The 13,978-nt window shown below is 47.6% G+C and overlaps 1 protein-coding gene across 3 annotated transcripts in view; it reads right to left on the bottom strand.

Annotated features, from left to right (window-relative positions):
- FLCN (folliculin) overlaps positions 1-13,978 on the bottom strand; it is a 611,825-nt gene that overhangs the window by 301,364 nt on the left and 296,483 nt on the right. For all 3 annotated transcript variants that reach the window (XM_069645735.1, XM_069645734.1, XM_069645736.1), the window contains exon 7: positions 7,592-7,785. In XM_069645735.1, the coding sequence (XP_069501836.1) occupies positions 7,592-7,785 (194 nt within the window). The remainder of the gene's footprint in view (positions 1-7,591; positions 7,786-13,978) is intronic.

Here is a 13,978-nt window from a genome sequence, read left to right as displayed (position 1 = left end):
AATGTGAAAGAAAGAGAAAGAGAAAGAGAAAGAGAGAGAGAGAGAGAGAGAGAGAGAGAGAGAGAGAGAGAGAGAGAGAGAGAGAGAGAGAGAGAGAGAGAGAGAGAATATCAATTGAATCCTTGAATCCTAGAGATACAGTGGTCAGGGGTTACCGGGAGTCCTGGTAACTCTTGGTTGGGGACATCTGCTTTCTAGGGCAGACAACAGGGTTTCAGTGGCTGTGGCATGTCGTCGTCCTATCTCTTGCCCCTTTCCTTCTCCGCAGGCTTCTTCATCTTGTTGGAGTTGACCTTTTTTGGGTCAGGGGTTCTACCATTAAGACCTATGTTAAAGAATTTGGGACCAAGGCTGGTGATGGACTGGGGAATCTGAGTTAGAGGGCTCCACATGGGATCAAGAAGGTCACAGATACCAGATATCGGGGTCTGATATCTTCTTTATTTTTTAAAAGAATTTGTACAAGGTTTGGTAACTTAAATAGAAACGGACTTTCGCAAAAACCTAAATGATGGCAGGATGGTCTTCCTCCTTAATAGGCTTAGGTCTTCTTTCTGAAGCACCTAGTTTTGCCAAATGTCTCGTCCGTGGGATGCAGGTAACTCGGTCCCTCCAGCCTCAGATGCAAATGGGTCAGTTCAAACATCTCAAGAGCGGTTGTCGCACCAACATGGCATTGCGGCTCATCTGACCCAAACCTTTCTTTTTGGTCTATTCTTTTCTTTTCATTTATTTATTGGGGAATTTATAATGCGCCTATACAGCAAAAGGGTGTTTCAAGGCGCCACAAGACAAAATAGAGAGGGTCGGGGGACAAGGATGAAGAATGACAAAAACAGTCCTAGTAAACCTTGTGTCTTTCGGATCGTGCAAGTGCAGGAGAGCGGGGAGGGGAAGTGCCGGTCAGAGCAGAATGCATTAAGCTAAGTTGGAAAGGGAAGAGTGGAGAGCATGCAAGTGTTAGTGGGGGGAAGACAGGGAATAGGGCCCCTGGGCAAATTGAGTGCTAAGGGGAAGTCAGCTGTACCTGTGCTAGGGAAAAGCAGGCCGTGCAGGGAAAAGGGGTCCACATGCTAAGTGCAAGGACGGGGCTGGAACGGGCTCAGTAGGGGTGTAGGCCCCGCCAGGCTTGTACAGGGGGAGGGAGCAAAGGTAGGGCAAGTGCAGGTTGGTGGGGGGGGGTCAGGGAAGAATGAAGTGCTGGGGTAGACTGGGCGAGGAGGACCTGGTGTCCAGTCCAGTGCCAGGTCTGTGATGCCAGGGGTATCACAGAGCTGATTTATAAGGGTGGCATGATTGACCGTGTCAAAGGCAGAGGAAATGTCAAGAAGGATGAGAACGGACGGAGAGTTTGAATCAAAATTAGAGAGCAGGTCTTCATTAGTGTTCAGAACCTACCATTTCCGTTGCTCTGGCTGCTTTGAAGCCAGACTGGTGGTCGTGGAGATAACCAACAGATTCAGTATGGTGGTTTAGCTGGGAGATGACCAGCTTCTCCAAGAGTTTGCCCAGGAAGGGGGTAATAGACAAAAGGCAGTAGTTAGCCAGGCAGGAGGGGTCGGCAGAAGGCTTTTTGCGGACAGGGTGCACAAGGGAGTGCTTGAGGGGTAGAGGGAAGGAGCCAGTGGCCAGTGGCAAAGGAGTGATTTTAGAAATCAGCCAAAGCTGAAGCAAGGGATGCAATAATGTCCTTGATAGTTCTGGAGGAGCAGGGGACTACCTGTTTGGAGGAGACTTTCATAGAGAGGGCTTGTCTAGAGATCTCATCCGGAGGTATGGGCAAGAAAGATGAGAGTAGGAGGGAAGGGGAGAGGAGAGGGGGGGGGCAATGAAGGCTTGAGAACAGGTGAGGGAGAAGCGAGGGGTGAAGGGGGGAGTGAAGACATGATGTCCTGAGTTTTGGTTATGAAGTGAGTGGCCAGAGCAGTGCAGAGGGTCTGGGATGGCAGAGAAGAGTTGGAATGATTGGTTGAGTTCCATGCAGATTCTGAACAGTTCAGCCATGTTGGTAGTAGCCCCAGAGATGCGGGCTTGGATATAGGCCTTCTTCCTATTCGAGCAGATGGAGAGTCTGTATTACCTTAGGAGCATGCAGCAGGCCAGTCTGTCAGGATGTGCTTGAGGCCTGCCACTTCCGCTCAGCAACTCTGCACTTTTGTTTCAGAGAGGCTAATTCGAAGTCATACCAGTTGTTGTGCTTGGAGGCAGGTTTCATGTGGTGGGGGGGGGTCAGGGAAGAATGAAGTGCTGGGGTAGACTGGCCGAGGAGGACCTGGTGTCCAGTCCAGTGCCAGGTCTGTGATGCCAGGGGTATCACAGAGCTGATTTATAAGGGTGGCATGATTGACCGTGTCAAAGGCAGAGGAAATGTCAAGAAGGATGAGAACGGACGGAGAGTTTGAATCAAAATTAGAGAGCAGGTCTTCATTAGTGTTCAGAACCTACCATTTCCGTTGCTCTGGCTGCTTTGAAGCCAGACTGGTGGTCGTGGAGATAACCAACAGATTCAGTATGGTGGTTTAGCTGGGAGATGACCAGCTTCTCCAAGAGTTTGCCCAGGAAGGGGGTAATAGACAAAAGGCAGTAGTTAGCCAGGCAGGAGGGGTCGGCAGAAGGCTTTTTGCGGACAGGGTGCACAAGGGAGTGCTTGAGGGGTAGAGGGAAGGAGCCAGTGGCCAGTGGCAAAGGAGTGATTTTAGAAATCAGCCAAAGCTGAAGCAAGGGATGCAATAATGTCCTTGATAGTTCTGGAGGAGCAGGGGACTACCTGTTTGGAGGAGACTTTCATAGAGAGGACTTGTCTAGAGATCTCATCCGGAGGTATGGGCAAGAAAGATGAGAGTAGGAGGGAAGGGGAGAGGAGAGGAGAGGGGGGGGGGGCAATGAAGGCTTGAGAACAGGTGAGGGAGAAGCGAGGGGTGAAGGGGGGAGTGAAGACATGATGTCCTGAGTTTTGGTTATGAAGTGAGCGGCCAGAGCAGTGTAGAGGGTCTGGGATGGCAGAGAAGAGTTGGAATGATTGGTTGAGTTCCATGCAGATTCTGAACAGTTCAGCCATGTTGGTAGTAGCCCCAGAGATGCGGGCTTGGATATAGGCCTTCTTCCTATTCGAGCAGATGGAGAGTCTGTATTACCTTAGGAGCATGCAGCAGGCCAGTCTGTCAGGATGTGCTTGAGGCCTGCCACTTCCGCTCAGCAACTCTGCACTTGTGGTTTCAGAGAGGCTAATTCGAAGTCATACCAGTTGTTGTGCTTGGAGGCAGGTTTCATGTGGATCCTCAAGACAGGGGCAAGGATGTCCAGAGTGTTGGCGATGGGGAGGTGAAGGTTAGCAAGGGCTCTGTCAGTGTGAGAGTCAGTGGGAGGGGGAATGAAAGTGGCTGCAAAAGCAGCAACTGACACTCTCTTCATCGGTCGAATGATGGAGAAGGAAACTGGCTGTGTGGGCATAGGTCTTAGCCGGCAGACCCAAGAGATCCAGGTGAGAGGACTGGAGGGCATAGTCAGACCAAGAGAGGGATGTAGTAAGAGGTTTGGAGATGGGGATGTCTGCTGAGATGAGAACATCCAAGGTGTGTCCAGAGGCCGCATCAGGAGAGTCAAGGTGAATATCAAAGTCTCAGAGGAAGAGAAGCTTAGAGGTGGAGGCCAGGAGAGAAGAGATGAGGTCAGACCACTCTGAAAGGAAGAGGGAGACCGGACCAAGGGTCCTCTAGATGGTGGCAAGAGTCAGCAAGATGATTGGAGAGACACCAAGCCTGCAGACAAGGCATTCAAAGGAAGAGTAGGTCTAAGTGGGTGTGATAGTAGCAGGGACCCATTCAGGGAAGATCAGGGCCACTTGCCCCCATTTTATTCTAGACACAGGTTTTCTATGGTCCTGTACCCCAAGATTCACTCTATTGTATATTCGAATGAGCAGGCAAGTTAGTGGATGTAGACATCAGGGGTAGACAGAGAAGGGTCCCCGGGGCTTCTCTGGACTTCCTTCTGGTCTTTCTTTTACCATGTCTTGAAACTAACAACAAACTCCCCGGTCCCCAGCTCGTACCTCCTTCCAATGTCTGGACCTGCCTAGGGCCAACAGAGTTCACAGGAAACCTGCCTGCTCTTAGTAGCTGGGTGTTGGCTCTTTCCCATCTCAGAATTCCTTTTCTCGCTGATGTTCCTGTCTCAACTTTCCTTTCCCATCCTGATGTTAGTCCCATTATCTGCCCTGTACTACCCTTAGTGACCGCGTCTGTGTCACTCCCAGTATCGGTTGCCACCTACTACTTGCCACCTCCTCCTTGGGTCTCATCCCCGCCTGCACCTGGACTCCTACCACCTCCTCTTGTCTTCTACTCTCCTGGCCTGATGTTCTTTTCTCCTCCTCCCACCATCCTTCTCATGAAGTTACCATTTCCTCTTCTACACTCTTAATTCTAAGCAACCCTCCCTTCTCTCTTTCTCGCTCGGTTGTCATTATCTCCTCTCTGATTTATTCCTTCTCCTATCCACCCATCCTATGAGGTTATCACTCTTCCCTCCTTGACCCTCTAAACTCCCAACACCTTCTTCTTTGCACCTTCAGCCTCTGATATTATCACTTTCTTCTTGACCATGCATCTCCACTGCTACCACAACTCCACTCTCCATCTCACCAGGCTCTGCGTCTTCCAGTACGCTGTCACCAGCCTTCTCCAAACAAGAGACTCCTTTTGCTACAACCAAAGCTGTTTAACATAGACTGGGTGTTTTATAGTGTGCTCCCTCCCTGTTGTTTTTGTCTCACTCAGATGGAAAACGGGTTGTACTAAGGTTAGTTTCCAGGGTTTTTCAAGCGGGTTAAATAGGAACAGAACTTTCAGGACTGGGTTGCATCACGGGAAGTTCTGGCCTCCTAGGACTAGCCTGAGGGGAGACACTGTAATTGTCCTATGTCATGTGGTGGGGGTCAAAGTGAGGTGACTCAAGGATCCTCCCCATTCCACCCCTAGGATCAACATCCACTGGATTGGCACCCTGTTGGTACCCAACACCAAGCATGGGACTTTGTCACACACCTTATAAGCATAATCGGGTGTTTTCACCCACAGTGGGGTGACTAAACATTGAGAGCTATGGAGACCATAGTCCCATCACTTTGACTAAACCATAGGGCGTTGACAAGTACCCAGGGAGAACCCCGGGAGAAGGTCAGCAGGGGAGACCCAGGGGTATTGAAGAAAGGAAGCAGTGACAGTAGAAGTCAGAAGACCCCAAAGGTGAAATAAGGCTGCTGAAATGTGTTGAAATGGCACATGAATGAGGATGCATATGGGAGTTATGGTGTTGGGTTTCTATTGTCACGGTTGTGGTTTTACGTAACAAGGACTGCAGAAAGAGCCACTGGGTGCAGAAGAATGGAATCAGAATTGAAAATGAGATCAGAGGGCCCATAGGAGATGTCCCACATTCAGGCCCGTGTTGGCAGGCGCAGTAGCGAGTATGTACAATAGTAACCCTCTGGAACAGCTTGGAACATGTTCCTTTTCGGGAGTTGGCACTGCCGAACAGGCAAAGGAGGTTCCCTTGAAGGACAGCTACATAACTCTTGACTGATGAATTCTGGAATGGAGCTGGACTTGGGCTGCAGCTAAATGAGCAGTAACAGGTTTTAAACAGCCTTCACAGGGTCCCCTACTTGTGTTTTGATAATCTGCACTGTCCAGGAGCTTCAAGGGAGCACACACCGGCTGCAGAGACGTACCACCTAACTATGCCTGTCAGGTCAAGGGTAGGAGCACCTGAAACAGGTTCCCTCTGATCAGAAACAGCAGAACTTTGCCTTGAGGAAGATCAGCAGTTCCAGTAACAAAGTCTTCAACTAGAATTATCAGAGCTGTGATCTTCTTTCAACTTCTTAAGGAACAGTTCCAGGATGTCAACTCACAAATGTATGAGTGTCTCCTATTTTTTTTTAAAAACACAAAGGGGTGGGGTGGCCTCACTCGCAACCTATTCACAATTCAATGTATTGGCACTCTCCCAAATCAGTGGACGCCAGCCTCACTTCTACTTTGGCAGGCAACCAAGCGTGCACACACAGGGATGTGGATTGAGGTGTCTCAGAGGCCCTGCAATTGGATGCCATTACTCCAGAGAAGCCTTTGTGAGCTAGGAGTCAGACATCAATTAGGCAAAATGGACAAAATTGCTGTTTCAGTTTAAAAACATGAACAAGAAGTACCACAAAGAGAATGGCTAGGTCAAAGGAATTCACATATACCAGGCAGCTATTTTGCTTGGACTATGTGCACTGCTTGGCTGGGAGGGTGATTGGGGGCCGACTCACAGGGAGGCCTTCGACCATCCGCTAGTTGATATGGGGCTGGATCAGTACAGGGAGGAGACCCTGGTTCCCCCCACAACACCATGGGCCTATGGCAAAGGATTGCCACATTCAGTCTACTACTGGCCCTTTAGATCTTTTGCTATGTGAGATGAAGTAACTCAAGTTTGTTTGGTGTTTGGAGCAGCAGAGATGCAAGCTGTGTAGAGGCAGAGGTGCCGAGAGATCTAAAGGTGCAAGGAGTAGTGTGGAGCGATCTGAAGGAGCAGGAAGTCATGGAAGTGTGGAAAGGACTGAAGATGGAGGTGCAAAGATAGCCGAAGGCGCAGGGGATGGAGGTGCAGAAAGACTGGGGCTGCAGGAGGGGGGAATGTGGAAGCTGGAGGAAGAGATGTTCACAGAGATGAGGAAAGGAGAGAGCACAGAGGTGAGAGGAAAACCTTAAGGAAGAGAGGAAAGTAGAAAGGTGGGATGGGGTGATCAAGGTGGAATAGAGGGTGCTGAGGTTGGAAGAGGAGACGATAAAGGGGGAAGAGAGTGGCCAGTGTTTGGAGGAAGAATGCAGAACAGGTTGTAGGAGGGGAACCTAAATTGAGCAGAGAAATGCCAGGAAGGGAGGAAGAGCAAAGTCATATAAACAGTGTGGAAGTAGGCGGCAGTACGGGGACAGAAACAGTCAGATAGTAAGACAATGTCGGACTACCGGTTGCCTGTGGCAAGTCAGAGGAAGAGGAAAGAGATTGTGTGGCAGATCGGTATGGAGGTTAGCTGACAGATAGCTTGAGGATCAGAGCGAAGACCTAACCATAGGTTCCCAGGTACGAGTGAGTGTCGATTCAGCGAGAAGGAAAATGGAAAGGGCTTCAGTAATAAGATCAAACCCCTGTAATAGAGAAGCACTAACACCAGAAGCAGCAACTAGAGACCTACCAAGCCTACCTCTTCAATTGTCATTCTTCAAATTCTACTTCCACAACTATTGCATGTTCCTTTTTTTACCTTTTTGCTACTTCTTTACCCACTCTTCCCATCTCTCTCCACATTTTAATTCTCCTACTCTCTTCTCGGTTTACTGTAAAATTATAACAATTCGACCTCAGGTAAGGTTTATTGAATGCACCTACTTACAACTTTAAAAATGCATTAAAAAGGAAATTGTGCTAACGTATTTCAATTTAAAATAAATTCAAGAATGTTGGAAGCTCACTCGGTCAAGAAGTTAGCAAACACAAGTTCTGCAAAGTGAGACTGAAGGAGACCCAATCCCTTTTATCCTACCTGTCTCATATGCCGCAGTGACTTAAAACCAGCTTGTCTCCTTGGTGGGACATTCCAGCTGCCACAATCGGAGAGAAGCGATGCATCAGTGGGGGATTTGGTAAGCTCCCGCCCTTCCACCGCATCTGAAGAAACACAAGATTTCCCCTCCTCTCCTTCTTGAGATTCCCAAGCCTCAGATTCCTCTTCCAGGTCTAAATGACAATGAAACATCATGTGTACACTTTTACATAAACATATGCATTGTATTATGCTGATATTTTATATTGTGGGACACGCGGTGCTACAGTACATCAATTAAAGTAAAGGTACTTTGATAACATGGCAATCATAATGGCTAAATGGGAGCCAGATCCAATAGATTATTGGACCACTGGTGCCCACCAGCCATGCTACATCCCTGCAACTACCACAGGTGGAACACCAGGGGCCAGACATTCATTCCACTTATATTCTACATTCTCCCTCATTCCACCTACAGGACATCACAAACTCTCTCACGTCACACACACTAACATTCATCACACATACAGGGAGAACGGCTCAGATATTACACGTATAAAGCATGAGAACAATCTTTGGCATTCCTTTCTGTTTGGAGATAATGCTAGGATAGATTGTTTCCCATTAAACCCTGATATAGGCAGGTTTAATGTGTCTGCATATTTCTTGCTTACAATAAGAAAGAATAATCATTCCGTTTTAATGAGCTTGGAAAAAAAGAATGAGATATTTTTTTTTCAAATTGATCCCATTCCCCTTTTTCTGAAATGACCTTTCAACTTTTCACATTCTCCTGTGTATGAATTCACTAATGTTAATATACATGTGTTCTTTTTGTACGGACTTTTTTTGTTAAGATTTTGTCACATTTACTTTATGTTTTTTTGCACTTACCATACAGTTCAAAGGATGTGTCATGCAGCACGAAACATGTGTAGCCTGTTTGCAATAAAGGATATACAAACCATTCCATAGTGAGCATGTTTCGTCAGTTCACATGATTCATATGCATGCCATCATGCATGGCTGATTACACCGGATTCTACTGAAATGTGCTCTACCTAGTGCTTTATCGAAGGAGAGAGGTTTTTTCTCAGTATTTTGCAGCAACGTCTTGAACCAGTGCTCTAGGGGCTGTGTGAAGTCCTGTTTAGCACCGGGACATCTAGTCAGGTGACCAAGGGGGCCACCAGCCTCCCCAACCTAACAGATGATGGACATTGCTTTTGTTGGCAGAGGAGTGCCATGCCGCCCTTACATAGTCCCTGTTGCAGAACAAGGGACAGTCTATGAGAAAGTTATGTGCAACCCTACCCACATAAAGGGGCCTGGAACTCACTATTAGCCACTGTTACTGTTTCCGGCAGCTTGGCAGAGAAGAAATATATGCTCCAAACGATAAGCAGAGACATTTTCCACAACACATTTGTTCCTGCGAGTGATATAACCCTGCCAGTTCCTTGTTAACTGGCAGAATTTCCACCCACCTGTGAAACTATATTTCCACTCCATTGTCTACTGGCTGAGTTTTCACAAGCGAGGGGCCACAGCAAGAGCTCAAGAGAGGGACCGCGGTGGGAGCTCAAGAGAGGGGCCGCAGCAACAGTTCAAGCGAGGGGCCGCGGCAAGAGCCCAAGAGAGGGGCCAGGCAGGAGATCAATAGAGGGGCCATGGCAGGAGCTCAAGAGAGGGGTCATGGCAGGAGCTCAAGAGAGGGGCCGCGACGGGAGCTCAAGAGCGGGCCCGGGCGGGAGCTCAAGAGCTGGGCCAGGGCGGGAGCTCAAGAGAGGGGCAGGTGCCAGAGCAAGAGTGCAGGAGGTCAAGAGAGGGCTCGGAAAGGGGCCCAAGAGCTCAAAAGATGTCTGGCAGAGAAACCCAAGAGCTACGGAGAAGGACAGAGGAAAGAGCCCAAGAGCTGTAAAAAGCTGAAGGAGAAGGTAAAGACTAGCAGAGTGGTGGCAAAAGGTAGCGAGTATCATCAGGTGCTGAAAGGTGAACATCAGAAGGTGGGAGAGTGGTAAATATCAAGAGGAGAAGAGTTGCGGACGTCACAAGTTGAGGAAAGGCATCTATCAGGATTGGGTAGGAGCAGAAGACTACAAAAGAGAAGGAGAGGTGAAGAAGGTGAAAGAGACAGAAGAACATTAGAGGTGGTATGCGAAGCGAGGTGTGCCAAGATGAATGAATAAAGTGGAGGTGGCTGACAAGGGGACAGTCCAAAAAATAAAAGGGATCACTGGTGAAAAGACTGAAAACTAAGGGATTAGGGAGGACTAACATAGTAGTAGGCCACTCTCATATCCAGCTTACCTTTCCCAGCACTACTCCAGGCCTTTGCCCAGAAGCCTTATTCCCTGACCCATGTGTGACAAGAAGCTGTGAGAGAGAGAAAGAGAAAGAGGGAGAGAAATAGAGAGAGAGAGAGAAATAGGGAGAGGGAAAGGGACTGGTGTTGGAACCAGGGTGTGATATCCCAGAAACTATTATCTTCATGTCAAGGTGAGTTGGTTGAAATGGAACCCTTGGTGAGACCCTGAATTGAAGAACTCCTATTTGGAACGTTTAGTGGCGCCTGACCTTTTGCAAAGTTTGATAACCAAAGTTATCCTGACAATTTGGGCTGAACTTTATTCCATCCCATTTGTTATTTCATCTAGCATTGTTTAAACTCCTCAATAACCTATGCTAAACTTGTATTGACTGTGTATGCTCAAACGATACCCGTCACCGACATGGCAGTGCGCAGAGGCCTGAATGTCTTCTGGTTTTGCCTCTACGGCTCACAAGAGCGTAGGGTTTACATTAGTGAAATAGGACCATTTGCCTAATACATGAACATTAATGAAAACTAAGTAAAAGCTTGATGGACAGTGTGGAGTGGCTGGTATCAGTGCCCTCCATTAAGATTCATACATATGGGGACAAAGCGGCCAAGACCGACTTGTCAGGCAGTGGGGTGTTGCAACCAATAAAACCACAAGCAGCTAGTAGACTTGTAAGGATCAGTACTTAAAGGTTTATTTTGTAACACAAGTATGTGAATGGCTCAGGATGGATGGGAAACAAATTCAGGACAACCAAATGAATCAAATACGAGAAATTACAGCTTGCTTAAAGTCCATTGTCTATTAATCCGTCCCTCACTTTCCTTGGACTCCACCACCTGGTGGTCAAATGAAAATTGCTCGGAGTCTGGCTTTCATGTGTTCCCGGTACAACTTTCCTGTCTCTGTGGAATATTTGCTCTTGGTCCTTGGTCATGGGATACTGATTTTCCAAAAGGATGCAGACTCTTACCTTCAGGTGGGGCTCAGAGCTGGTCGTTCAAATCTCCAGGGTCTGTGTGAAGGAAGGTCACACCTCCCTAGCACCGAGTATATGGGGCCCAGGTACCACAATGCTATAATGCTATAATCTCCTTAATCAATGGATTGCTTTGTAACGGGTAAGCAGATGGCTTGGGCCTCTGCCTGGTCTACTGTGCTTTCTGTGCATTTTCCCATGCCCCTGCTAAGGCCCGTCCACTTAATGTATCGTAAATACCTTGCAACGCTTGGGACCTTTGAGTCGTCCCTCCTGTCTTTTTACCTGTAACATTTTCTACTTTCTTCTCACTGCTAACTTCCTGCCTCCCTTTCGGTTGATTCTACATAGGAGTTGATGTGCTAGATTACCCTCCCTTCCCTTCTGTCCTCTCCTCTTCCTTATTTCACACCCCCACTGCTCTTCCCACCCTCTACCTCCCTCTGAAGTTGTTGTTCACTTTCCTTGGCTTCTTCCACCCCTCCTTACTTGCCTTCCTCCTCCCACTTCACCCCTTATCTTCTGCTTCTCAGATGTTTCTGGTCTTTCTTCCTGCCCCACTCCTTTATCCAATTTCTTTGCTCCTCCCCCAGTTGTTCAACTTTATATTTCCCGACCAGGAGGAGATCGCTCAGGGTCAACATGTTTGCCTTGGAAGCAAGACCACGCAGAGCAACACAGGCTCGAATCCCAGTCCCACGCTTCGAGACTGGTCTCTGGTATTAAGCGCGTTATGAATAACATTTTCAATAATAACTTTTTATCCTCCTACTCTTCCTCTAGCCCTTTTGTTCCACCATCCTTCAGCTGCTTTTCTTCCTCCCTCCACATACTCTTTATTGGTCACCTGCTTCGCTACATCCTTTTCTTTCCCTTCGTTATCTGTTCTTTTTCTCTCTTTCTTCCTCCACCCACCTGCTCAGGACATTGAACTTTTACCTCCTCCACTTACTTTCCCCCTTGCAGGTATTTTCACTCAATTTTCCCTTCCTTCTCCCTTATTTCACTTTCTAGTTCTCGCTTTTTTAGTTCTAAATAAACAAGTATTTCGTTAGTGTCCATTGTGACACTGCCATATAATCCAGAATGCAACATACTTTCAACAAGTCGGTGATCGAGAAACAAGCCTTACAAACTCTCCTTTTCTATTAACAAGTCATTTTTCTTTTTTCACCTTTTCCCATGCGTATATACTGTGTGCACTATTCGCTCTCCTTTGCGCACATACATTTCCAATCTCGTCTTCTGTACCTTCGCCTCCAACACTTCCCTCCTGCTTGCTCTCTCCTCTTCTCCACTCTGTATTATAACTGTGTTGGGTAGAATTTCCTTTTTGGATGTAATTCTCCCCACTTGTGAGTCTCCCAGCACTTTTTGCTGCACTCTTGGATTTGTAATCAGTTCTTCTGAGTGAGTGGGAACCTTTTTCCACACTCAGTCTTTCACTTTACCTTTGAGAGGCTTTTTCAAGGCTTTTGGTTGCATCTTTCTGGAGTTATGCTTTCCTCCAACTTTTTAGCCATCTGCAATTTATTATTGCAGCACACAGTACTTTCTGTGCAGTGTTGCTGGGAAATCCTTGAGCTGCCCTTTTAATTTTCCTGTGATAACAGCCGTTACCAAGGACACAGGGATACCTTTTATCCTACTCGACTTATTTTGTAGAATCAGCAGATCCCAACTTGTGTGGAGTGCTGAGGGGACATAGTGTATCCCTTTTTCCACTTCTTGTGTAACTTTCCGGTTGTAGTGACAAGTTCATCTGAGTGGCGATGGCAGTGGATGTTTTCTACCGATTTTTGTGAATCCTACACGCAGGCTGCTGTTGCAGCTGCGGTAAGGGACACATGGGTCACCATTGACCTAAAATGGTGGGTGTACTTTATTTTTGACACCTCTTGATAACTTGTCCTTTCTTGAGCCTTCTTCTACCTGCGTCGGGGAGATCCTGCTAGGTCTTTTGTCTTTGGCGGGCTTCCTTGCTAAAGCCCACCAAGGCTCTTTGCGTGCCTCAAAGGACAGGAAGTGGAGGAGGGGATTGAAGCTCCATATGTCTTTATCCTGCAGAATGGCTGCCTGGATCCAGTTCGAACTGGGAGGTTGGCTGTCCTTTTAGACAAGCCAGACCCCAGATTTGCATGAAAGCTTGAATGGTGATTGGTGAATCCCGATGGTTTTTCTGCATAAAAGGCAAGGGTCCTGGAGCAGAAAGCAGAGTCGTCCAATGGAAATAAGAAACCGAAGAATGAGGACACATCCTCCCATGGACATGTGGGCCTAACCAGTCTCGAGACCACCTGCATTTTCAGCCATCCATTGAAGAGCTGCAACAGTCCTGGGCTGCAATTCCCAAATATCCTGGGATCTGGGCCACTTTGCTGTGCAACGTCTCCTGAAGTGCAGTTTTGGCTGGAACTTTGTGGGTCTCCTTCTGGGCCTACAGTGACTCTTTCCCACTCTTAGAAGCCTTCTCAACCAAGACGGAGACCGAGAAACAGAGAGGAGGCTGCCATGTGACAACCGTTGCTGAACCAAAGCCTATGTCGAGTCCCAACGAGCCAGTATTGTGAAGATCATCTGCTGGGCGTCCCATGCGGAGAAGCAGACCATCTGCTCACTCCAAATGTTCTTTCTTCAGCCTCCAGGTCAAGAATCCGAACAGGAGCTGCTGTCGTTTCACCTTGGGGACCCGTCAGTGGCATTGTTGTTGTTCATCAGAAAAGGTATTGTCCCACTCCTAGGTGCGCGCTGGGCTACTGCAGTGATGTTGATTCCCAACAGTTACCCCAGGGAGGGGGCGGGGGGAACAGGAGCAGGGATGGGGAGGGAGCGACAGGTTAAAACGGTTTCTATGTTGTTACCCGACAGATGTACAAAAAAAAGAATAATTATGAGGAAAAAGAAATGTATGGTATTGTTATGGAAAGGTTAAATGCATGCAAAGTGATTGCCAACGTTGGTTTACATAAGAAAAATAAAATAAAAATGTTAAAAAAAGTTTGGTTGTTATATAATCCCAACTTGCCATGGCAAAATGTCATTTTGTGAACTTCTTGGTGCTATACTTTAACCATGTAACAA

Source organism: Ambystoma mexicanum, chromosome 2p (assembly GCF_040938575.1).
Source record: "Ambystoma mexicanum isolate Mex_15411 chromosome 2p, UKY_AmexF1_1, whole genome shotgun sequence".
In the NCBI taxonomy this organism is placed as follows: domain Eukaryota; kingdom Metazoa; phylum Chordata; class Amphibia; order Caudata; family Ambystomatidae; genus Ambystoma; species Ambystoma mexicanum.
This window is presented reverse-complemented; position numbering and strand designations above follow the sequence as displayed.